A 24,569-nucleotide genomic window follows, 5' to 3' on the forward strand; every position below is an offset into this window, starting at 1 on the left:
CTATTCTTGAACTCAGAAGTCTTTTCCCCAGGTGCTACATAGTTTGAAGAATTTAAGAGGTTGTTTTTATTGTCCTCCTAGTTTTATTCTAGTTGCAGTAGCAGCACACAAGAACTGCAGTGTGCAACCTACCATTCTCCTGTTCTTTGAAGATGTTTCTTCTTTTACTTTTCATTAACAACTGACTATGAGATGTGCTATCACAAAACTCTCAGCCTAGGGGAATAGAAAGTTGTGCTCTGTGTATACTCGTGCCAGCAATCCAAATGTTCTCCTTCCAYAACTGCTACAGCAATTTGCTTTTAYATTAAGATGYTTCAGTCTGGTCCTTGGCAAAGAGGAAAAGAGGCTTTGACACGCTGACTTAGAAGCAACCACTTGTCCTGAGAAGTGCAGACATATTCCTCATTGAAACTCTTGGAGATAAAAGCTTGATGCTACTCTTCTTTCAGCAAGGGTTTCAACACACAAACAGCATGAGCAGCTTACTAAAYATATGCTTTCAAGACAGTACTTTAGAAGCAAAAGTGAGATTGAAAGACTCGTGTTCACCATGAAAAAAAAAAACAAAATGCACAAGAAACCCCCACAACAAAAAAATCCACAATCCCAGAAAAACCTCAACCCAAACCACCCATATGTCCATAGTTTTTATCATATACACTTATTTGTAAGAAGAAATAAAACAAACTCCGTCTAAGAATTTTTTTTGATGATCACATATAATCTGTTGTTTTACAAGTGGCTACAGAAAAAAAAGAGGTCTCTTCTTATCAAATCAATTGAAAGAGGTATTTCGACTCTTCTCAGTGACAGAGATTTACTCAAACCCTAACCCTAAAACAAGTAACACATAGAAACTTTGCTGTGCTTCACACCCTTTAGGCACTTCCAACAAGGCAATCTCTTTCTCCTAGGAAAAACAGGACTCTGATGGGAGAGGAGGAAGGCTGCAAACACAATTCTGCCCTAAACAAAGACACCAAGCCCAATCCCCCAGCAAGAAACATCTGTGGGAGAAGACTGAGACATTGGATTATTCAGCCTAAAACAAGACAACAGAAGTACAGCACAGTCTTCTTGTGCTGGCTGGAAAATGCTTCAATAAATAATGTTCCAATAAAAAGGTTCCTAATGAAAAGCTTTATGGTAGATCAGCAAAAACCTGGCACCTGAACAACTCAAGTGTACTGTTCAAAAGAAAGTTTTTCACGAAAAATTAGATTACTGATGCTTTACACRTTCAGCTATTGCTTACAGCAAACCGAAAATAATATGGCAATTCTATTGAAACCAACCACTGAGAAAAAGATAATTTTTCCTAATAATCATTCCTAAATGATTTTTTCTAGTGCTTTTTACAAACCCYTAGCCATTAATTTTCTGAACTTCTCTGTCAGCTCCATCACTTACTGAAACATTTGGCAGGTAAGGAAGGCTTCAGTGTTTCTATTAAAAATAAATGGAATAAAGAATAGGGTAACAACTGGTAATACTATTATAGAGAGATGTTATCTCAAGCTTCTGCCCTGTCTTACTGCAGAGATTGAAACACATGCAATTGTTTCTCATGCATCCTAAATGCACTGCTCTTCATCTGAAGGAGGAAACTGCAGCCTCTTTCCAATGTCACCTTGAGAATCTCAATGCAAGTTTTACAAGACGCAACTAAAAAACTAAATATCCACTTATAGTAAAGAATTCTTTTCAGTCCAATGAAATTCCATTTCCTAAGACATTTGGTCCACTTTCAAGGACAAATTTGACTTTTAAGCACACTGATCTGCACGATCCCATTCACCTCTTAGGCAAATTATGAGGTTATAATATGGTARTACAGGGAAAGCATAACAAAAACATTGCTCAGTGTGAGTCATGAACACAAATAGGATCCTGGTCTCAAACCACCTGTACTGCAACATTCCATACAAAGGGCAATATAGTCAAGGCTAGGCTTCCTGTTAGCAGTCTAAAGAAAAAGTAAGTCCTTAAAGCATATATTATTGAAAGGCGTTCAATTCACATCGTGTTAAAATACCCTCTATTTTTAGTTTTTCCACATAAGGAGTTACTTGTATCAATATAACAGGGAAAAAACCACAGTTTGTAAAGATATCACTTCAGGAAGGAAAGGAAACACATCTCACAAAATCCTTCAAAAATATTAGTTATATGTTATTGTTCTATGAGTCAGGGTGGAAACTGCAATAAATTAATTTAGCCATGTTTCTACAGTGTTTATTTGACTCTTTTAAGGAAGAAGAAAAGAAGTAGATAATGGAAAAAGGTAGAGTACACAAGATGACATCTAATTTATCTAATTAAACAAAAAATATAGTTGAAGAAAAATTAAGACTTTAGTCATATAATTAGCTACAATTCTTGGTGAGAATTTTAACAACATTTTGATCTGGAATGAAGTAAGTAAGATTTACTGTAGATAAGCCCCTCTGCATATCATTCCCCAAGAGTGGTCACCACCCAAACTTTTTAAGGAGGCTTATTTCTGCCAAAATTTACAACAATCAAAGAGCTGAGAAAGCTGTAGTTCTTGATTCAAATTATACAGGTGTGGAAGAACAATGCATTCCAGGTAACAGGCAGGACAGCCATGTCCAGCCATCCCAAAGCATGGGCTGCAGGAGTCGTATCTACTCTGCTTCCACAGAGGGTACACTTGGAGGGCAGCACTCCTCAGGGAAATACAGCTTTGAGAAGTGACAGACATGTCTGAGAGAGAATATTAGCATATCAGTGCATCCAAAACTGTTCCAGACTGTGCGAGAAACCAGAACTGTACTATTTTTAAGAATTATTTGTGTGCACAGTGTCTGCTTGCTCTTTTAGCCAAACAACAGAGAGCTCTCCCTYAGGCATCTGTCTTACAAGTCAAAAGGCAAAAAATCAGGCCACAACAACAAGGGAGATCCCAGGGATGCAAAGCAAAGGAGACAGAAAATAGAAGAAGAGCAAACACTTCTCTTGGAAGAGTCAAATCCGACAGAGTCTGACCGWATATGACATTTAGAAGGAGAAAAAAATAACACTGGACTACAAACCCCAAGCTGCTTATTTTTGAAAGCAGAAAGATCACAGCTACTGGCACTGAATTCACTAGGAATGACAAACAYGATGCTGTGAGAAAGCAGACAGCTGTTCAAACAGACTTTTTGGAAAGCCTAGTTCTATCTTTTTACTTAAAACCCACTTTTCAGAAAGGATCTGAAAGTCACCCAGGCAAGCACTATCATTCTTTCTGTCCACTTTAGCTTTGAGTCTTACACAATTTGTTCTAATCCAAAAGCCTTTTTTGTTTGTGAAAATCCATTTCAAAGGCACTTAACCCCAGCAAGTACCTACATTATTGTACTGGAGCTTACCTGAATTGCTAAAAGCACCCCAGAGGGATAATGACTTTTTAAACTACCCAATCTTTACCTCGGGTTTTCAAGCAACTGCTTGCATTTTCAGCCCTACAAAAAAAACCGAGGGAAGCCTAACATATCCGTTCATATATAGCTATATTTATATTTTAATTTCCAGGCTGCGTCAGCCATCCATCTGGCACTCTTGCTCATCAYACCCGGAATGAGCTCCTGTTTGGCAGGCGCTGCTTGTGTTTTGCTGCAAGCCTTTGCCTATCTGTGTGTTAGAGTAATACAGKGAACCTGAGCAGCCCTGCCAGATACATCTGGGAGAGCAGAAAATGCAGCAAAGGGATGGTCAATCTGTAACACTACAGGTTAATGCCAGGGCTGAAGCTGTAAAAAGCCTCCACAGGAAACACTGTTTTCTTACATGCTTCTTCAGCGTAAATGAGAGGGAAAAGACTTGGTAAATTACAATGTTTGCTCCTAAATGCCTCAGTGCTGGAAAAGAAAGGAAATGATAGTCTAGGAGGTTCTGGGTTACTGGGAAGCTGGTCTTGTCCAGGTCACTCCCTGTAGAATACCCAGCAGGTATGACCTGGGTAACATCACTCAGTCAGACAGAAAAAGGGTTCTCTTTACTAACCTGCTTGAGTATAAACATTCCTTTCAAATCAGTTTCCAAAGGCATCTTTGGTTGTTTTCCTTCGCAAAATATTTTACATTCCAACCATGAAGCTGGATGGCATATTTTAAGCAGTATACCAAGCAGGAATTGTTGTATTTTCTACACATGGTGTGTGCACCTCAGATAACCCTGTGTCTTTCAAGTGCCCTTTCAGCTTTCAAAATCAAATCTCTGCCTAACCTGCATGTTTAAATAGTGAAGGGCTGTTCCCTTCCCTGGGGACTCCAGAAAAAAATTTTCGGTATTTGCACAAGCCTGTAACTAACACTGTGCAGACAGCAACCTTTATTAAAAAAAAAAAAAAAAAACGCAGACAGCAACCTTTATTAAAAAAAAAAAAAAAAAGAAAATCTACAATTTTAAACCAGACACATTAAGATGCAGAAGAAAAGACTGTAGCTTGGGAGTGAAAGTGGGTGCTTGGATTTCTGAATTAAGCCATTTGTGCTTTCTTTCCCAACCTTTTAATTTAGCATGTCTCTACATCATTTGGTAGTCAAGTACTGACAGGTTCATTCTTCACTTTTTACTCTCTGCAATTACCTAACAAATGAGCACCTTTACAAGCCATTCACCTTCCAGCAAAAGTACGCTTTCTTGAAAAAATCAGTCAAGAGAAAAGAAATCCTGCTGCATTCATTGGTCTACTAGCATAGTCTGAACGTCTTTGAACTGCTCCTGAGAGTGTCATGTATACCTCCCTTCGATCATTTCTTATACTAGGCTTTATTTGGTTTTGAAACACAAATCTAACTTTAAGTGCTTAGGGAATATGGAGATGTCTCTAATCTCATCACTGCCTAAAATTCACTATAAAACATGCCTTCACATTTTTTTATCCAGTAAACACACCAGAGAAAATGCACACCTCAGACTAGCAACTTAAAAGAAACATTCCTCCCCCCACAACTAACAAACACAACAGCAAGAGAGAAAAATCAGAAGYGAGATCAACTTCTCTTTGAAGGGTCGGTACCTTTTCCTGGACAAAGCTGGCGTACCCCAAGGAGAGGGGAGAGAAGTCTCATGTGTCAGGCAAGGAGGGATCTGTTCTGCACGACTACAGACAAAACAGACATGGGTAGGACAGAGAGGTTAGAGAAGAAACCAGAGGCCATAAGCTTGTTAGCTTTACAACAGAACCAATAAAATCGTTACTCGGATCCATCCTTCAGAAACAACATGGATGACAAAGGACAAACTGAATGACAGCCTCAGRTAAACACAGACATGCAAAGTGTGCCCTGGTCTTGTGGTGTGACTCTGCACTGCTTGTTCATTCCTCAGGTGAGATTTACTGATACCAGCAAAGCAAAACATCTTTCAATGTTAAACAGCAGAAACTCAGAGGAGAAAGTAAAGCATCAGTAAATGAAGTATAAGCAACAGGGGTAAGAAATAAAGTCAATGTAAAAATTTAATAATGAATGATGAATACAAAATATAAAGAAGGAAAATCACTGAAAACAACAGCCAAAAAAAAACCTAACTCAGTGAKGTACCTTAAACAACATCACCATGAGATTTACTTACCCCATCGCTTCCTCATTCTCTACTGTTAGCCAATGTCAACTTCTAGAGTACAAGTAATATATTCTTAATTCAAATTGTCCTCCTGCTATCTGAATGCTTTAATAATACTTTAAAATGAGATCAAATAAATAGATTTCTGAAGTTGGCTTTAATTTTTTCTCAGTAAGTGTGTGTGTGTGTGTGTGTGTGTGTGTTGTTGATTTTCTCTTTAAAGAAGAGAAAAACGTTAAAATTTGCTGCTTTGGAGGCAAGATGGCCCATCTTATTAGAACATGTTACATACATTCAAACGCTGGGGTGCAAAATAGCTTCAACATCCCAGATACGAACCTTAGGTCAGTGTTTAACATTTTGTACTTTAAATTGTAGGCAAAAACTACTTTAAGATAAGTCCATCTTCAATACATACTTCACAAAGTTTTGCTGTCATTTTGAATCATCTTTAAGACACATTTCTGTTCATTTTGAGTCTCATTACAATTTAAATTCCAGTTGTTTAACTCTGAGAATGTTTCCCAGTTAAATTTAAAAACCAGTAATTTACAGACTAGCTAGAACTTTACAAAATAAGCAAATCCATCTAAAACAAGGTGTCAAGTCTTATGTGCTAGCAAGGAAGCACAGGAAAGACCTTATGAATCTCTAAAACTACAAGATATAGTCATAGCAGTAGTGTGATCATCTTTCCCCAAATAACTGTCAAAAAGACAAGAGGAAATGGCCTCAAGTTGAACCAGGCGAAGTTTAGATTTGATATCTGGATTTTTTTTTTCACCAAAAGAGTTATGAAGCCTTAGAACAGGCTGCCCCAGGATGTAGTTGTCTCATCATCCCTGGAGATCTTTAGAAGATGTGTAGATGAGGCACTCAAGGACATCATTTAGTGGTGGGCTTGGCAATGCCAGATGTACAGTTAGACCTGATCTGAAGAGTATCTTCCAACCTAAATGATTATATGATTCTAAATTAATCATAGTATTCTCTAATCACTTACTTTAAAGCTCCATATCAAAGGAAACATGAAGTTACGACATTCAACAGCCAAATCTTCATTTCACTGAATAAAAGGACAAAAATCTASTGGTTCTAATGATGATAATGCAACCTTATCAGCCTATCAATCAACACATCAAATATGACCATGAACAGATACGTTATATCATATCCACTGCAGTGATAAAAACATTCAGCATCAGGGAGAACACTGCACACCAGCGAGAACACCAGCAAGTTAGTCATTATTTGGTCAAACGTTGACATGTTATATTCCTCTCAATGGAGTAAAGGAAGAAATAGATTAAAATGGAAATCCAAAAGCTTGCAATGAAGATGTCTGAAGAAAACTATTTTGGGGAACACAGGTGTGGAGCAGGCAAAGAAGATGAAAGAAAAGGAGGGGAAAAAAGAAGGAAAGTTCATACCTGTCAAAAGAATCTGTTGCTACCTTGTAGAGGTAAATAAAAAGTTTGCTGCAGTGCCTTAGMGTAGGTGACACAGAATCCAGGGATATTAGGTCATCMTCCAAAAGTCTTTGAAACAGTTGTGTATTTGAAGGGAAGACATTCAAGGGACTTATTTTCCTCAAGTCTGAGAAGCAGCCAAGTAATCGAACAGCATCTGCCAGTTTTTCGTACTGGATCTCTGTCTTGAAGAAGTGAGAGTTGGCTGGCTCATAGCGCATTGCTGCAGTCAATGTGCAGAACACAGTGTGAAGCAGTTCAAACACTTGGTTCTGGTTTACTTTTTCCCAGCCATTCTTAGGTGGTGAGGACAAAGATCTTTCCATGGCAACGAGTAAAGAGGTGACGTACACAAATCCACCGACTTTCCTAAAAACAGTTCTCGTGCGGTGACTCTCTCTCAGCACCAAGAGTAGGGCCTGTGGACAAAACAAACCATCAAAACAAGGAAACAACAGCAACAAACAGCAGCATTACAAACAGCTTGGAAAAAGGTAGGAACATATTTGCTCAATAAACACTGTTGTGCTAGCAAAACCCTYATGTCATTTGTCAGAATTTGGTCATGCCTGAGGTCTCTGAAGATCAACTTCAGATCAACTTCGTACTACATAAACTCTCATACTCAGAAGTTCACAAAATAAAGAGGAAGGTGAAAAGTAGAAYATTGCCCCTAATTTATAAATAAGAAATTAAGGAGAAAAATAAACTTTTAAACAGAAAAGATTTGACCTAACCCATAATGGAACTCAAAATTTGTAGGTAATTCTCTTAGTGATAAGGTGAATATATCTATTGAAAAGGAATCTTCTCTGCTATCACACCTCACAAACRATTTCAAAAAGAGCAAGCAAATGACTTTTTCTGCAATGAGAAATCTAAACCWTGGTGCATCCTTACACTCTTTTAGAAATCTACAATGCAGAAGCACCTGGCAGATATGAAGCTACAACAGCACTCAAATATAACAATTCAGTTAGCAAATTCAGGCGGCAAAAATTTAGCCAAATAAACCCACTTATTTTTAGCTTTCTTTTATAAATCTCTGAGTTGAGTGAGACTTCACTTTAAGAGTTTCTGTTCAAAAATAAGTCTAAGAGAGAAACAAAAGTGGATAACATCTTACTTGCCAAACAAATGCAAAGCATTTATATATAAACAGCAGAAACTACATGAACCTAGATACTAAAGAACAATATCCATTTATGTGTGAAATCAGGAAGTGGAGAAGCCCCTCCACCCAACCAAAAAYAAACAAAAAAACCCATGGGAAGTTTGACCCACTTGTAAATAGGAAATATAGAAGAAAAGGTCTCCCCACAGAAAGCATCATAAACAACACGAAGATGTTATTGATGCAGAAAAACATGCTGTGGGGATTTTCYATGACCAAAAGTTTACTTCTCCAGAATCAGGCTGCTTTTTTAAGCACTCAGAAGATAGACAGTGAAAYAGCAAGACTGTCATTCCTCTGAAGGCAGTAACTCCTTTCCTGACAAACCTGAACAAAYWGTAAGAGACATATCACCACACTGTTCTGGGCTGTCAGTTCCATAACCAAAACTTCTGAGAACAGAACCCATGGAACACAAGTACAACAGGTCMCAGGAAAGACACAAATCCTGATTTTCCATGTTAAATCCTTTGGGGAACTGCAGTATCTTTTTCTCCTCTTCAGTATTCTGAATGACACATGCTCAAAAATTACTGAAGACGTTGACAGACATGACACAGCAAAAGAATAACATTATTATTAGCTTTCCTTTCTGTCTTTTGGAATAACATGCAGCCGCTCATCTGTTAGAGAAATACTACAGCTCTTTGGAAYAGAGATGAACCTAGATGTCTCTGAGTTCTCTCCAGTAAGACTCGTTTACYTTCTACTAATTGCCCCATCTTTTCTACCCTAAAACAAAACAGTATTTTGTCAATTTATAAAAATAACATTAACTATTCTAAGAAGAAATCGTGGGTCTAAATTAGCAGACAAAACTCCTTGYAGGAAACAGATATGAGTTTTCGTGCTTCTTTCTCTCTCAGCCTTTCTTTCTATTCCGCTATTTTGCTTAAGCAAGCAAGTTCTTCATCTTTATCTTGTACTACAATCATTATAATTTGCATTTATATTATTTCAGCATTCCTAGATATAAATTAGTAAAATAAGATGCCACAGGAAAATGCCAGCCATGAAAATGCAAGCACTGAAAAGAAATGTGTTATTTGCTTGCTTTTTTTTCCACATGTATTTCCATAATTTTTAATTCACTAAGACCCTACCAGGAAAAATTACCATAACTGCAGAACCTCATTTTCTATCCACTGAGACTGGTTAAAAGTGATGATGCTAAAAACATATATTCACTAGCCTTCATCTCCATTTCTGAAACCTAATATGGACAGATCGAAGAAAGTAAAAATTATGGATCAAACGTCCAATATTTCAACTCCAAAGACAATCTACACTCAGTAGCTAAACACCATCCATCCAGTCCAATGAAACCATCAGTGTTTTCCCTCTTGAAACCACACCTTARGAGCAAGAGTGCTGAACAACAAGGCTTCACCTACCCTCAGGATGTCGGTTTTGAGCTGCAGTTCTGTCGGGGGAGCCGAATGCATCAGCCCCAGCAGGGTCCCCATATCATCCTCTCCACTGGGTGACAGCACCAGCTGCTGGATGACCATCAGGGCGTGCTGGCGGCACTGCGGGTACTTCACAATGTTGTGCACACACCTGGCACCACCAAACTCCCTGAAAATGCCTGCTCGGAAAGAGGAGTGAGGATAASTGCTTTCAGGGTAAGCAAAATATAACTAGTGACTTATAATGACAACACTAAAGGTGATTGTTTTCATCTCTACAGACTGAAGGGCAGAGTTGTAGCCCTATGTATGTTTAATTATTTACTACCTTTTTCCTCTCCTAACACAAATAAAAATAGAACTTCAATGTCTTCTGACAAAATTTTTCACTGAAGGCATTGAGTACAAAGATGGAGGTGGGTTCTAAGAATTTCCTCAATAATTCTGTTACTCCAACAGCAGTTACTCTTTTCATGCTAGAAGTCAAAGGGTCCTGGGATAAAATATATTATTTATTTATATATACCTAAAATATAACAAACCCTCCATCTTTTGTGAAGCTCATATACTGTTTTGGTTTAGGATAGTGTTTACCTTACATTTAGCAATGACCTAAATTCAGTATGAACTGAAAATATAACTGGGCTATTTCTGGACAGGCGCACTGGTTGAGAAGTGTCTCAGTCTACCCACATTATCTCTAAGATTCTGCAGAAAATTTCATGTGGCAAGACCGATCCCTGTAGAGATTAAGCTCAAGTCCAATCATGATTTTCAAGCTTACTAGCTACTGCAATAACCAAAAATTATATGAAAATCGATTCTGAAAACATTACAAAACCCACCATGGAATTTATATGGCATATATAATGTATGTTTAGTACAGTGTCAGCACCTAAAACATTGTCCTGTGTTAATTAAAGAAGATGAAAACTGACTGGGGAAATGGATCAATGCTGCATTACTGCATGAAAAGGGATCATTTTCCATAAACTACCCATAAATTAAAAGAGCAGTTTAAATGACCAAGTTCAGAACTAACAAACTGATTCCCTCTACCAAATATATACAAACATTAATCCCACTATCCATTTCCTGCCTCCTGCTTCCTCTGATGTCTTTYGGATGACATACAGACTCAGTGCAAAAGGAGAAGCCTCAGATTCTGAGACAAGTGAGTTTGTTGCATCCCTTCACAAGAAAAGCCCATCTCCTTGGTGGTCAGGTTTCTTGTTTTCACAGAGTCTGGACTAACATTTTATACTCCTCCCACTTTCAGTGTAGGTTCTCCACCAYCCATTGAACCTGTGCGGGTCTGGACACCCGAATTTCCTGCTGAAATTGAGTTAGGAGTTACACAATACTCAGGAAAGCTTATCAGAGACACTGGTTGAAGATGAGAAACCAAGCACAGAGTGTGGTATGAATCACTGMAAGGCTGCACCATGCCTACTTATGCCTCTGTGATGACCAATAACCTCTGAGCTCACATCCCAGGCAGGTGGACACTACCACGGTTCCAAAACCACTGAGTCTTGGTTAACAGAGCATCATATATAGMTGCTTGATTTAGAAAAGGACAACTGCAACAGAGCCCTATTTGACTGGGAATAACTCTTTAAAAATGAAAAGACATCTTTAATTAAAGATACAGGCATTACATTAGACATGACACTGTGAACACTGAACAACATTTCTAACTATGTGCTTAAATTTTTAAATATCCAAACTACTACAAATTATTATAGAACTGTTGAAGAGTGAGGGGGTGTGGTGGTTGCCTTCAACTAAGCAATATCAAARAAACTCAAGTCAAAYATTCTATCTTGCTCGCCTTTATTTCATGCAYTCTAGGTTATGCTGYCTGTTCTCTTTGCTGGGAAAACTTKGCTAGAGAGAAAGTGTATTTCGGTGTGTTTGAATACTTGCCTGARGATAAAAAGTCAGGACATGATTTTCTGAGTTACCTTTTTATATATATTTTGACAACCATCTCTCTACTTACCTGCATTTGTGTTTGATCCTTGTAGTAGTACTGTCAAGGTCTCCATAACCAATAAAGCCAGCTGCTTTTGGTCCTCAAATGAACTGTTTCTTGAATCCACTACAAAAAAATGTCAGAAGCGAAAGTTATATAAAATATTACTCTTTTCMAAGATGCTTCTTGATACTTTCTACCAACACTTTTTATTTTCTTTTCTTCCCCAGAGAGCATGCAGCCCAACCATTTTCCAAAGCAAGTTGAGATTTAGTCTACACACGCATTCCTGGGGAAGTTTAACTATGAAAACATAATTTTATGAAGACAAGAATTTAAAGAGAAGTTTTTGAGCAGCTTTTGTTTCTTCACGCCACAAAACTATACCATAGTTGAAGATTAACTTCATCTGTTGTTCAGTTTTCAGTCTTGAAAAGAGAAATTCCACACAAAACCAACAAAACTAGACTCACATAATTACGGCAAATATGCTGGTAACAACAAGTGTAGGAGACCAACACTGCAAGTAGCATAACACACACAGAGTACTCCTCCAGAAAAAAAAAGCAGAGTTTTGGTTATTTTAAATTACTCTAGTAAAAACTAAACCCCAACACAAGGATGCACACCCAGGTAGCATCCTAATTAGATGACAGATTCATCCATTTATTTACAGGAACATGAGAACTGATGCATTTTGCAACAAACTTGCCAGCAACAAAGCTTTCTAACTCTAACCTACAGATACCATGCAGTAACAAAACTTCATACAATTAGATCCAGGTAAAACATCCAGCAGATATGGTTAAAAAGTAAGTGTCACTGATGTACACAAGCTTAATTGCAGTTTGAATAAGGAATGTAAAAAAAATTTCTCTGTGTGTGCATGCATGTCCCCATGGCACTTGGCAGTGCCTGCTCTGCAGGCCTTGCAGCTGTGCTGCTTAACTCGTTTTTTTTAATGCTTAGAAAAATTATTATTGACCCAGATTATTAAAAAAAGTCTGCAAATACTTGAATACCTACTCCTATTAAGAGCTCAGATATGCACTTACTAGTATTTTTTCAAAGCTGGGGCTAAACACGAAGGTACAAAGCACCTTTTGTTAGCAAAAATATTGATGCTATGTATTGCTTCTTTACTTTTTTCATGTTCAGTAACAAATATTGAACCAGTACATAAAAAAAAAAAAACATTTAAAAAGGAAAATATGAGCTCCTACTACTTTGCATTCATACAGCATCATTAATTAAAGTTAGCCTCGAGCTTCTCACAAGACATTAAAAGAGAAGCAATTCCAATGAGCTTTCAAGATGGCACAGCAGTCTTCAGCAGAATTCAGCCCTTGAGGTACACGTGCAGACTCTCATTTSTCCTAAATACTAGACTCCATAATTTCCAGCCAAAAAAGCCAAGTATTAGAAAAATGGAAAAGGACACACTACCTTGATCATTCAGTGCCTGAGTGGGATCTTTCAAAAGGGCTGCATATTTATGAAGAAGATTTACCATCACCTCCAGAAGTCCCACTTCCCTGAAGACATCCTTAAAGATGTAGTCATGACGGGTGAACTTCAGTAGTGTCTTCATGGCAATGATGCTACACTGAAAAGAAGYGTTGGATTTTAAAAGGATGCTCACACTGATCAGTTCTTTACAGGGTATGTAATTCAAGCTGAAGACAATCAGTTCCATCATCTCAAAGTATTTGGTCTGCACTTCTGGAAGTCTAGGAATTTTCTCTGCAAACTGAGACAATGTGTGCTGCGATTCCAAAATGAAGTAGTTGGCATTGTCCGCCATATAAATATTGGTGATGGCATCAAGGATGATTTGTGATAGGTAGCTGGTTTTTGCTCTCAAAAATGCGTTCTGGAGGACACAAAATGCTTGAATATTCCTCACACTATGACCTAAATMAGGAGACAAGTGGGATGGGAGGAAAAAGGAAAGAGAAAATGCTTAATCATCACAAACAATGAGTGCACTTATTAATAATGATCCATGCATTTTTATACATGGGAATAAAATAACAGTGTTCAATGCCACATTTATAAAAATGTAGCACTTAAAAAAAAACATTATAACTGACTTCAACAAAGCCTCTGCATGAGCACTTACATTGCAAATTCTATACTGTTCTTTAATATGGCATCTTCATTTTTGATACTTAGAGTTTATGTAAGCAGCTAAATCAAAGATAATTTCTTTAAAATAGATAAGTACAATGACTTAGTGTTAAAATGTACAAGGGATACAGTCCTAGAGAAAAAACAAAACCTGCCCATCATCAAGCGCCTACAAGAGAACTCCTTATAGCAACAGTGACATGTTCTGTATTCCATAATACAGAATGTAACCCTGGCAGCTGAGAATAAAAAAGCTTTGGCAGGGTCCAGCACCATGAACAATTAAGGATGTAAAGCACAGGGAAAGAGTTGTAAAGCATAACGTAGCTCTAATATTAGCACACAAACATCTCACATCTTTWAAGCTCAGTCACATCTCTTCTTGTAAATACCTTCAAGTTGATTAAAATCTCATTCATTAAGCCAAAGAATGCATCATTTATGAGTGCTCCCCAAAATTTTCTATGGGCAGATRTTACTCTTATTCTACTCAAAAGATGCCTAAAAGACAATTTTTTTAACTTCTGTGGAATAGTACTAGCCACAGTGGACAGATCCCATGATACAGAAAACAACTGATGGTAAAAARTAGTTTTAACAAAATAAAAAATCAAGAGTGAGACCCTTGAAGACATTCTAAACAAAGCATTTAGGRTGCTTTAMCAATAAAATCTTATTTTCAAAAAAKTTATATGCAAACTGTTAGCCTGATTTGAAAACTCTTTCATAAACAAAAAATTCTTAATTTATTACATATTACATATTTCCTATAGGACACTACTCCCTTCAGTTTTATAAACTATGTTGTCCAATTTAACAGTAAATTCAATTATCTTTGTGCCTAGCCTCACCACCTTCCATGCCAGTATTTCTCCAAGAGGCAAGAGAAAAATCCCTYGAAAACTAACATGGAACAATTTCACATCTGAAAGAGTATTAGTTATAAGTCACACTCAGTTGTTCCTAAAAGGACGTCTTTACATGCTTTCTTGACTATGAAAAATGTTCAAAAGAGGGGATTTAGAGCTTATTAAATGTGACAGGAGAAYAGCAGTGTCAGATAAAACTATTTATATTCTAGCTCAGGATCAACAATTGTTCCAGGCAATCAAGCATATTAATAAATTATTTTTTATTATTATGAGGACCCCCGAAGAAACAAAATTCTAACCAGTTCTTCAGAGCTCAAGAACTAAAAGGATTTAAATAGAAGTAATTGAGAAAATGAGTGAATATAGTCTTCATTAAAAGGTAATTTGCCAATGTGATGAAAAGCAGGTAAAAAGGAACAGTCCTGACAGATACCACGAAGTTAAAAAACTCCCTGGCAGTTTGCAACAGGCTGTGGTTCTCTCATAATATTGTATCAAAAAAGCTGATTAGGCTAAACAAAAACTAATATTATCAAAACAGKGAGAAATTAAACTCTGAGTGTTCACTTTCTTTCTCTATTTAATGCAAGAGGAAAACAATTCCTATGAACAGTGAACTMCCTCCATATCAGAGAAGGGAAGCCATTTCCAAGGAACCTAGGGCATAAACCCATCAGTCTATAAACCTATAAATGCAATCCTATCATACACTTTTCTTGCACCAGTGACATCATTATATCTCATACAAAGTGCAAGTAAACTAGCTCCACAGTCACTACTAAATTCTACACTCCTTAGTTACATACAAGACTAACCTGAATTTTAAGTTTATGCACAGAACATGAAAGATAAGTTTATTTTTATAAAACCCTTTCTCCTCCAACAACTCCTCATCCTTATCTCCAAATCATAACTGACTGTGGTTTCAAGCACACCACAGATTTTATCACTCTGTGATCACCCTGGTGATGAAATAACAGATTTCAGCTCCCAAGTTACATTTGCCTAAGCTGACAAAAGCTAACAAAGCACACTGTGGTAGRGGGAGGATTAAAAAAAAAATCAAGCTAGCACATCAGCCTTTCATATCAGTTTAGTAAGAGCAGCTTAAAACACCATAAATCAAATCAGTGCATCTCTCCAATAAGATAATCTCTTCAAATCTCCATGTAGAAAACTGTCAGCTTTGCAGTGAAAAGGCTGGACCCATCCTCAAAGACAAAATCCTTAAGCTTTCTTCTCTGGGTACTCAAATAAAATCAAAATAAAATGTGGTTCTCAMATAAAATCTTTGAGACCAAAATAACTGAGTATCTGATACGCAATCTTACATAAAGAGCCTCGACTTGGCTGCAAAAGGTTTGTGCAAAACACAACTGCTCAGTTTCTTGTAATTTGCTTTTAAAACCAAAAAAGCAAACAAAGAAAGCAGACTCACCCTTCCCAGCAGGCTGTGGGACTGCAAATCCAGGTAGCAGGAAAGGTACCCCAGTGGTAACACCAGCTGGCTTTAATTCATTGACACCGTATGTTGTTAATGAAGTTATCAAATTAACTAAGTCCTTCAAAGCATCCTTAGATTCAGCTTCTTTTGCCTGTTCTAATCTAAAGAAAATACAGTAGATCRAGTTAGCAGCACTAAGCACAGTTTATTTCAACTCAAATCACTTCACAAGACCTGGTTTAGTCTATTTATTTAGAGAGCAGCTTTACTGCCTTATTCCTGCAGTATTTTCCATGTTTACAYCATACCACTAAGTCAGTCAAACACTGGACTTACAAGAGCAAACAGCTATTTGCCATAGGAATTTACCTCATACACCTTTCCTTGAACTCAACAGTCTGCTAAAAACCAAGAGACATGAAAACTGCATTAAAAATCCTCTCACATACATGGAGACACTGTATAGCAAAGTACRGGGATAGTATGTAATTAAACAGATCTGTAATTAACTTGCTAGATTACATCTAGTTTGAGAGTGARTATTTTGAGATAATGCAATGGTATCTTGGTAGCAGCCTAGCACTTAAGAAGCACGGGATGGAGCACCCTCATTAGAACTACCAACTCTTTGAACACAAGAGAACGGAAATGTTAACATCCCATTCCAACCACTGTTTACTGACAGAAACACACCATCAGACCAAACCCTAAAAACTGACTCTGAATGATAAAACCAYCCTCATTTTCCTTCTACTTCACCTCAAATTAAATCATGTTGAATTATTAATTAACTCTATAGATCTCAAGAGTAAAACTGGGGAGCACAATCTGCTCACTCAAGSAGAGGAAGCTCTATTTTGCATCTTGTTGACAAGTGATCGTGGGAGTCGTTTAGAAGCAGCTCATTCTGATTCCTCCATCTTCTCAGTCAGACGTGGCTGAGGAAGGAAGCTCCTGCAAACAAGAACCTCCTACAAACAGTCAGCACAGAAGCACTGAGCTCACCTACTGCCTTCTACTACTCCTACACATGCCCTGCCCCACTTCCACATCATCCAAGTGAAATTACATACTGGGTCCTCTGGCCCTCACAGATCTTCCACAATTTCTTACTAAGCCACCTTCTTCACACATCCCTCTATTTTTCCAGCTCCACAGCCTTTCCTCTTTGCAGCCTGAAGCCCAGTGTACCCTCAAGTGACAATTATCTTCACAGAAATGCYACAGACCTGAACAAGTCTTTGTGAGTAGGTTTGAGCCAAAACATGTCCAGGAGGAATATATTACTGTGGTCCATCACTGACCAATACATGGACTTATTCACGATCACTGTTTTTTGAAAGGAACCACCTCAGGAAGAAGTGACAATAACACATTCCTATGCTATTAACCTTTACTGATGTCACCTGATRATCCCAGGTATCCACCTTCTTCAGTGAGACATGCAAATCCCTAGTCTTCCTATGCATTTGGCAGGGATCCCTCATTCTTTGATTTAAAGCATGGGCAAGCTTAGGAGAGAATTTCTTTAAAACACTTGATCTACAGAAGATCAGTTTTGCATCTCAAGATGAAACATGACATCATGTTCCCCTCATTATTTCCCCCAAACTGGCTGGCAGTTTCTGGAAAACAACTGCATTTGAATTACACTGCTAATTAATGCATTAGTAAATATAACATACTCCAAAACTCCACTTATAGAACAAGAAAAATAAAAATTCCTRAACAGGAGCTTTAGCTTTTCTGGTACTGAACGTAACTTATGAGTAATTTTAAGTGTGACTTAATTTCAAGTGCCATGCCATATGTCTGTGTTTGGTACCCATTTAAAATAAACAAAAACCTCCTCAGAAGTACACAATGTAGTGGAAAATTTAGTTCAAATATTTGGGTGCCAAAACTCAGCACACTAATACCAAAAATAGGGGGATAACAACATTAGAATTTCTCATTATTAATATTTTAAACATCTTTGACCCAAATATACTTCATAAGTTGCACACCTATAGTTTCCCAGTATGTGTCTTGGATTTGTAAAACATGAAATATAAATATATATATATGATAGATATATTTCAACAGCTAAGCATCCTTCTTCAGAACTCCATGTCCAAACAAAGCAACATAGACTACCCATAGATTTTACACAATTTATGCAACAGACACTCTTTTCTTTCTCAGTCAGAAAATTTAAGAAGTTTCTTTCATGGAAAGAAATAAAACCATGGATCACACCCCCAAGTTTTGGTTGCGCAGGCATGTTCACTACCATATTTTTAATGCATTAGCAGCTTAGAAGCACCTTTAATAAAAAATAAAAATAAATATATATACACACACATTGATTCCCTCATAACATGCACCATATTTACATATGTAGTTTTTCATTAGGATAGCATGATAAAACAAGATGATTATATAATCATAGAATTATTTAGGTCGGAAAAGACCTTTAAGATCACTGAGCCCAGCCGTCAACGCAGCACTGCCAGGCCCACCACTCCTTAGACAGAACCATCTCCTTCAACAAAACAAAACAAACTCCAGCCAAACCCAAAATTCATTAGTTGCAGCCAAAATTTTATGTTCTGGGCTCTAAGTATTTAGTACCAGTTGTTTTTAAGCAACTGCTTTCCTTACATACTGGGAAACATTTAGTAATCCACCAGTACTAAAGAAAATAATATTAAACAATGTAGTTGCATAAACAGAGAGAAGCACAAAATTCAATGTTTTGATCCTAATATCTCCATTCCATAATGAGATATAATCACTTATTTGTTTAAATCTATTCACCTACTCTTTACGAAGAAAACCTTTTGGAAAAAACTCAGTAATCTGTCTCCATTTCTTCAAGCACTTCTGCCTACCTGATGAGGAGGTCACAGAGGAAGCTGTATCCTTGCCATATCCTAAAATCATCCAACAATGTTTGCGATACATCACTGGAGTCTTTGAGAAAACAAGAAAGTCCAGCAAACATCTCAACTATTTCTAGGGGAGAAAGGTCATCAGACTGCTGCATGTTCTGGACACACGTGGACAAACATTCCTTTTCTGAAAAAAATTGCAGTGAAGAAATTTAGGATTTTACTGACATTAATGACAGCAGGATGCACAACTAGCACAAGAAAAACAGCAATAAGATAAGTCATTCAAGTATGTCTTGTCATAGAACATTTTATACCACTTGAGGATGAGGATGAGAAGGATTCTCAATTGGCGTTGGATCAGAACCTTAACCTCTTTTTGTCACCCTTCTCCTCCCTTTTATAACCTTTACTCTTTAAGGAGGAAACTCTAGATAAATATTGTTTTTCACCTTAAAAGTCTGACCAGATAACAGAATAAAAAGACAAATATGGCAACTGTAAGTAATTCTAAACCATATATTTTTCTTTTAAAACATGAAGTTACACAAAGCACTGACTCGAACTGTTATTAAACCCTACATACAAACCTTGACACCACATCATTTCTACTCTGGTTAGCATTTCATTGGCTGACATCAAAGAGAGAGAGCTTGTCTTGCCCTGCATAATTCTCACATTCCATCAGTTCATTAGGTCAGTAATAAAAAGTTTTCTCAAATCTATAGTGAGATTTTAAGTTGCACTGTTTTAAAGATGCTCCCTTCAATTATTTGCTATTTTAAATTTGCAGTATGCATAACACAAGCACAAATCTTTCTAGCTAGACTGATAACAAAATTTCCCAGAGATTACATCAAAGCATGAGATGGTGTAAGGATGCTCCCTTGCATATGATGAAATATCTTCAATTTTTCATGAATATAAGATGAGTTTCATGACAGATGTTATCTCTTAAGTCAGGTTCATTTTTTTAATCAACAAGCAAGAGGGCATGCTGATTGGTTATCTTTTTRAGATTTCATTTCACTTTTTAAAGAACATAGAGTATCTTTTCACATGCCAGATTCACTCCTCTGTGGGCTYGAGCCACAGAGAAACAACAACAGTAGAAGCTCTAATATGACAAATGACAGTCAAAACTCGAGTTATTTTCTTTGTTGCACTTYGTAACATCTTCACACACATACATAMACCTTCTCCACTCATCAAAAGCCCACAGAAGCTGTAACAAAGGCAGGCAAAAAGCCTATCACCTTTTAAGCCCCATCTCAAAATGCCTAAGTGGTGACTATGCTGTGCTTTCAAGTGATACTGTAGATTTAAATCTTTTTGACTGAACTGGAAACACACTGCTARCACAAGAAAAAACACAGGCTAAAATTTTCTGTGAAGTACATGGGAGCAGGATTATGCATTTAATAAACCATCAAAATGGCTCTGGAACTAGTTGCTTCCCAGGTGTGAGCAAATGGTGGGATTTTTTTTTTCCAGTAGGTRTACATTGCTAAAATGTATAAGGATGTCAGTTCATTCCAACAGTCTGTCCAATTTATAAATTACAAATGCTTCCTATGTGGTCCTACAGTCTAAAAGCCTTAAATACAATACTAGAAATGTATTTTACCAGAKTTCTTACTTCAAGTTCTACGTACCCTAACACCCATGTAGTTTGGAATTAATGCAACAAGAATAATTTGTATGCAAAGCTGCTTCCAGGCAGCTGGTAACCTCTACAACACTGGTTTTCATCTGCAAGTTGCTTTACCAGCTCCTTGCAAAGATACATCATGATTAAACTATTACTTTTATTAGCTACCAAAATCTGTAACCAGCTACAGAAATGTCCCTGTATACTACAGTTTCCATGCCAGCAACAGGCAGGATCTATTTGTCTTAAAAATGGAATGATTCTGGATGCTTCATTCATTTGGTGACTTGTAGGCTGGATTAAACCCATGAGATAATTTTCATTTAGCCTTCAGGATGCACAAAACCTGCAATCTGTAAGGCAATGTGGGGAAGACAAGGGCCTGGCAGAAGAAATACAGGCTGGCTGAGGTGTCAGCAATCCAGTGAGAGAACAGGAAGAACACAGGGGCTGCAAACCCATCCAGCACAGGTGTTGTTCTCAGCCAAGCACGGAGCCTCAAATGGGCCAGGCCCTAAGAAYGACATCCTTGGGTTGGAGAAGCTGGGCTGACCACAGGAAGACAGCTGGCTGTTAAGAATTAATACATCTTCACTGAGAGTATTTTTCAATACAGACAGTTACTAAAGTTACTGAAAGCCTTTCCGTTTCCTCATCATGAACTCTACACCAAAAGATGAGGGTAAACTCTATCCTCTCAGGTTAAATTGAAATGTGAACAAGACAGACTCAGCAAAAATCACCTCTCTCACTACACCAGGGCTTTGAAATTCTATCTGTATGTAAATACACACATGTCCAAACCAAAAGCTGGAAGCTTCCATGTTATTGTCACASCTATTTCCCAAATAAGAAAACTATGAAAGAAGATCAGCAGGAAAAAATTCCAATAAATAATACTGAAGAAAGAGACATACCATGAATGTATTTCACTACATTGACACTAAGGCCATGACGAGATATGGTCATTAGTACTTCTCCTGCACTCTTCCTCCAAGGCAGATTATAGGGAGGGCACCATGAGGTTATTGCACTGAATAGAAGCTGAAGATCATCCTTCTGAGCCAGCTCTTCTGCCGGGGACACAAAACTGCACAATTTTACTAGGATCTGAAATAGGAAGTCATTAAACAACCAGCATTAATACCCTCATCACTGCTATTTTGCCTAGACTTGGTAAAAGGCAAAACACTCTTCCATTTAACAAACACATTAAAAAATGTAATGTGCTGTTTTCCCTTGGTGTTTTCTGTACTTTGAATACAAGACAAGGTTATATGACACATGGTTATTTCAAGTCCCAGCTCAGTTTAAAATGCTTACCAGAAGACTGGAAGCAGAGTTTAAATCTCTTAGTCTGACACAGCATTTTTGCATGGATACAAGGATATTCCATTCTTGTAGAAGCTGCCAGTTGCCTAATTTACAGGTCTAAATTCTGCAGCAGGGCAGAAGCTCTGTGAGGCAAACTGCTTTATCCCTTCCTAATGCAGGAAGAAGGCTATTGATGGGTTGTTGGCAGAGCAGCATCCATGACATCTTGATTAAATTAAGTTTGTCAGGAAAGGCCACAGCAAAACTGCAGACCTACCTGAATAAATGGCACATGGATCTGAATTTCCTAATTACAATAACCATGACAAAATGCACAYAAGTGAAGCTACATCATGCTCCCTTTTCTGCATATTTTGAAGACATCTCTGTTTTTTATCTTGTGCAGGAAAAACTCAGGCTCCCCCTCAGAAAACTGGAGAAAGGCTGTCTGCAACTGGAGAGGAAGGTCTGYAACCTCACCCATTCCAGTCAGTTCATTTGAGAGCACCACTTTATTATCTATACTAATGTTTTTTACTATGTCTATTTCAACCAGTAATAGCCAAAGATACCAAATAGAACCAGTTAGATGAAAACAGAATCATAGTCCACATGTTACTCCTTTTAAGCATCTGTGGAGAAGAGCTGCATGTATTTCTGGCAGAGGAGGTATTWGCCAAAGACAAACTACAGGAGAAGTGAAATTTAACCTCAACTGTGCATGTAGGAAAATTCACCTCCCTCTTAGCTACCAGTTCCTGAAGAATCAAGGAAAAGTAAAACTTGGCTCAAGTGAGAAGTTTCTAGACTTTGCTCACATAAATTACTTACATTCCTCTAGCAAATTCCTTGAGCCATTTAACCTTTCTCACCTGTACAAAGACTTTCTGTAGTAGCGCTCGGCGCTCTGCGAGAGGTAGTTCATTCTGTGCTCCTCCAACTACCTCAGGCACGTGTGGAAGGTCAAAAAACAGATATAGACATTTAACAAGTGTGGAAGGCACTGACATTGTAGTCATGCAGTCCACAGTTTTCTAAGAAAGAAGAAAACACAGCAAAAAATACCAGTTCAGCATATTATACATTCAAAACATCGACAATAATGCAGCAGATTAAAATGCTGGTTTTTCTTTCTCACACCTCTTGTGAGGTGTCCACAGAGCAGTACAGATTCACCACTTATTCTTGAGTGCCTACTCAGTAATTTTAAAAACAGGATGATTTATTTACATGACAACAGCATCTCATAGCCATAAGTTCAGAGCAGTCATTGCACAGGGCAGAAACAAAACCTGTCTGTCTCTGCCAAAAGAAGTCAACAAGTTAATTACAAGACCTTCAGCAAAGCCCTCATCAGATATCAATTCTTTGTAGCAGCAGAAATGGGGATGGGAGGAGAACTATTCAATTTATGCTCTCACTTGGCAAGAAGGTGTAAGCAGCAGTAAGAAGCAAGGTAGTAGGAAATATGAAAACATCAGTGGGAAGAACAAATTGGAGTGGAGGYTGATGAGATATTGAAACACAGATATGATGATGCGCTGAATTACGAAGGCAGATTAGAGCAGAAGTAACAAACCACACAGCTGCCCAGTATACTGCCAGAGACAGCTCTCTGATGGAGGGCAGCAATGATTCACTGCCACCCMCTCATTACTGCTCCTGGCCTTGCTTTTTGCAACTGCCCTGGCCCTCCCCCAGCGAGGTGTCCAGAGTTCAAAGCCTGAACTATTTAGGTTCTGTATGTGCCATGCATCTCATGGGGCACTGAGCAGCAATATGCAAGAGAAGCCTTTGGGCAGCAATAAAAGTTGCATACATAATTCAAAAGAACATTATAAATTAAAGTCTCAAAACGATTTTTTTCTTGGAGGGGAACTGAAACCACAAGGAGCTAAAGCAGAAATCTTATGGCAATATAAAAGAAAGAGAATTTTAACACAGAAATGCAGAATATAGTTACATCTTTAAGTGAGCGTTCATGCAGTTAATTTAATTATTGGTTTTGTCTCTTCCACCCCATAATTTATTTTTAGYTTTGCTGTTTCAGACTAACCTGTCCTGATGAAGCTAGTAAATTGATTGTGGTGAGCAGCATCCAACCCCTACTTGCTTCTTCACTTTGATTGACCTCCAGAAACTGGACTATAGCACGACTTGCAGCCTCTGTAGGGGGCAGTAAAAAGGAAAAAAAAGGTAAGAATTCAATCTGGCAGTCTGCAGAAGTGAACACATCCTCTCAGCAGCCTCAAGCACTGAGCAGAAATTCACCTTTACAGCACTYGTTGAAAAAAGGACTAGGCTTAGGCCTGCACTTTCCAGACACTATTCCAATCTTACACACTCTTGGTTTTGACACTGGCAAGGCTGCAAAAAGCACATTCTTTGGTCACGCATCAACCTTTGACCAGGAGACAGATTTCAGTAACCTGCAGTGACTTCTGTTTGACTATTTTTGCTTTATCAAATACAATATACTTTTTCCAAAGACATGAAGTCACCATCATTTAGCAGCCTCTTTGGAAACAGTTGAAATTTCTGAACAAAAGCACTKGACGGAAACAACAATATTGAGGATAATGGGAAAAGATTGTAGGGAAGTAGAGGTGCTGAAAGATGAAAGGAATAAAAAMCAGGAAAAAAGTAACATTAAGACTACGATCAGCAATTACCAC

At 37.8% G+C, this 24,569-nt stretch overlaps 1 protein-coding gene across 1 annotated transcript in view; it reads right to left on the bottom strand.

Annotated features, from left to right (window-relative positions):
• WDFY3 (WD repeat and FYVE domain containing 3) overlaps positions 1–24,569 on the bottom strand; it is a 152,634-nt gene that overhangs the window by 63,902 nt on the left and 64,163 nt on the right. The window contains exons 4-13 of the mRNA XM_057369192.1: positions 23,951–24,060; positions 22,767–22,928; positions 21,498–21,690; positions 18,930–19,116; positions 16,051–16,217; positions 13,057–13,524; positions 11,638–11,736; positions 9,618–9,811; positions 7,011–7,468; positions 5,033–5,116 (exon numbers count right to left, since the gene is read on the bottom strand). Coding sequence (XP_057225175.1) covers positions 5,033–5,116; positions 7,011–7,468; positions 9,618–9,811; positions 11,638–11,736; positions 13,057–13,524; positions 16,051–16,217; positions 18,930–19,116; positions 21,498–21,690; positions 22,767–22,928; positions 23,951–24,060 — 2,122 coding nt within the window. The remainder of the gene's footprint in view (positions 1–5,032; positions 5,117–7,010; positions 7,469–9,617; positions 9,812–11,637; positions 11,737–13,056; positions 13,525–16,050; positions 16,218–18,929; positions 19,117–21,497; positions 21,691–22,766; positions 22,929–23,950; positions 24,061–24,569) is intronic.

Source organism: Malurus melanocephalus, unplaced genomic scaffold (genome assembly GCF_030028575.1).
Source record: "Malurus melanocephalus ecotype Western Australia unplaced genomic scaffold, MMel_1.1 scaffold_105, whole genome shotgun sequence".
Classification (NCBI taxonomy): Eukaryota; Metazoa; Chordata; class Aves; order Passeriformes; family Maluridae; genus Malurus; species Malurus melanocephalus.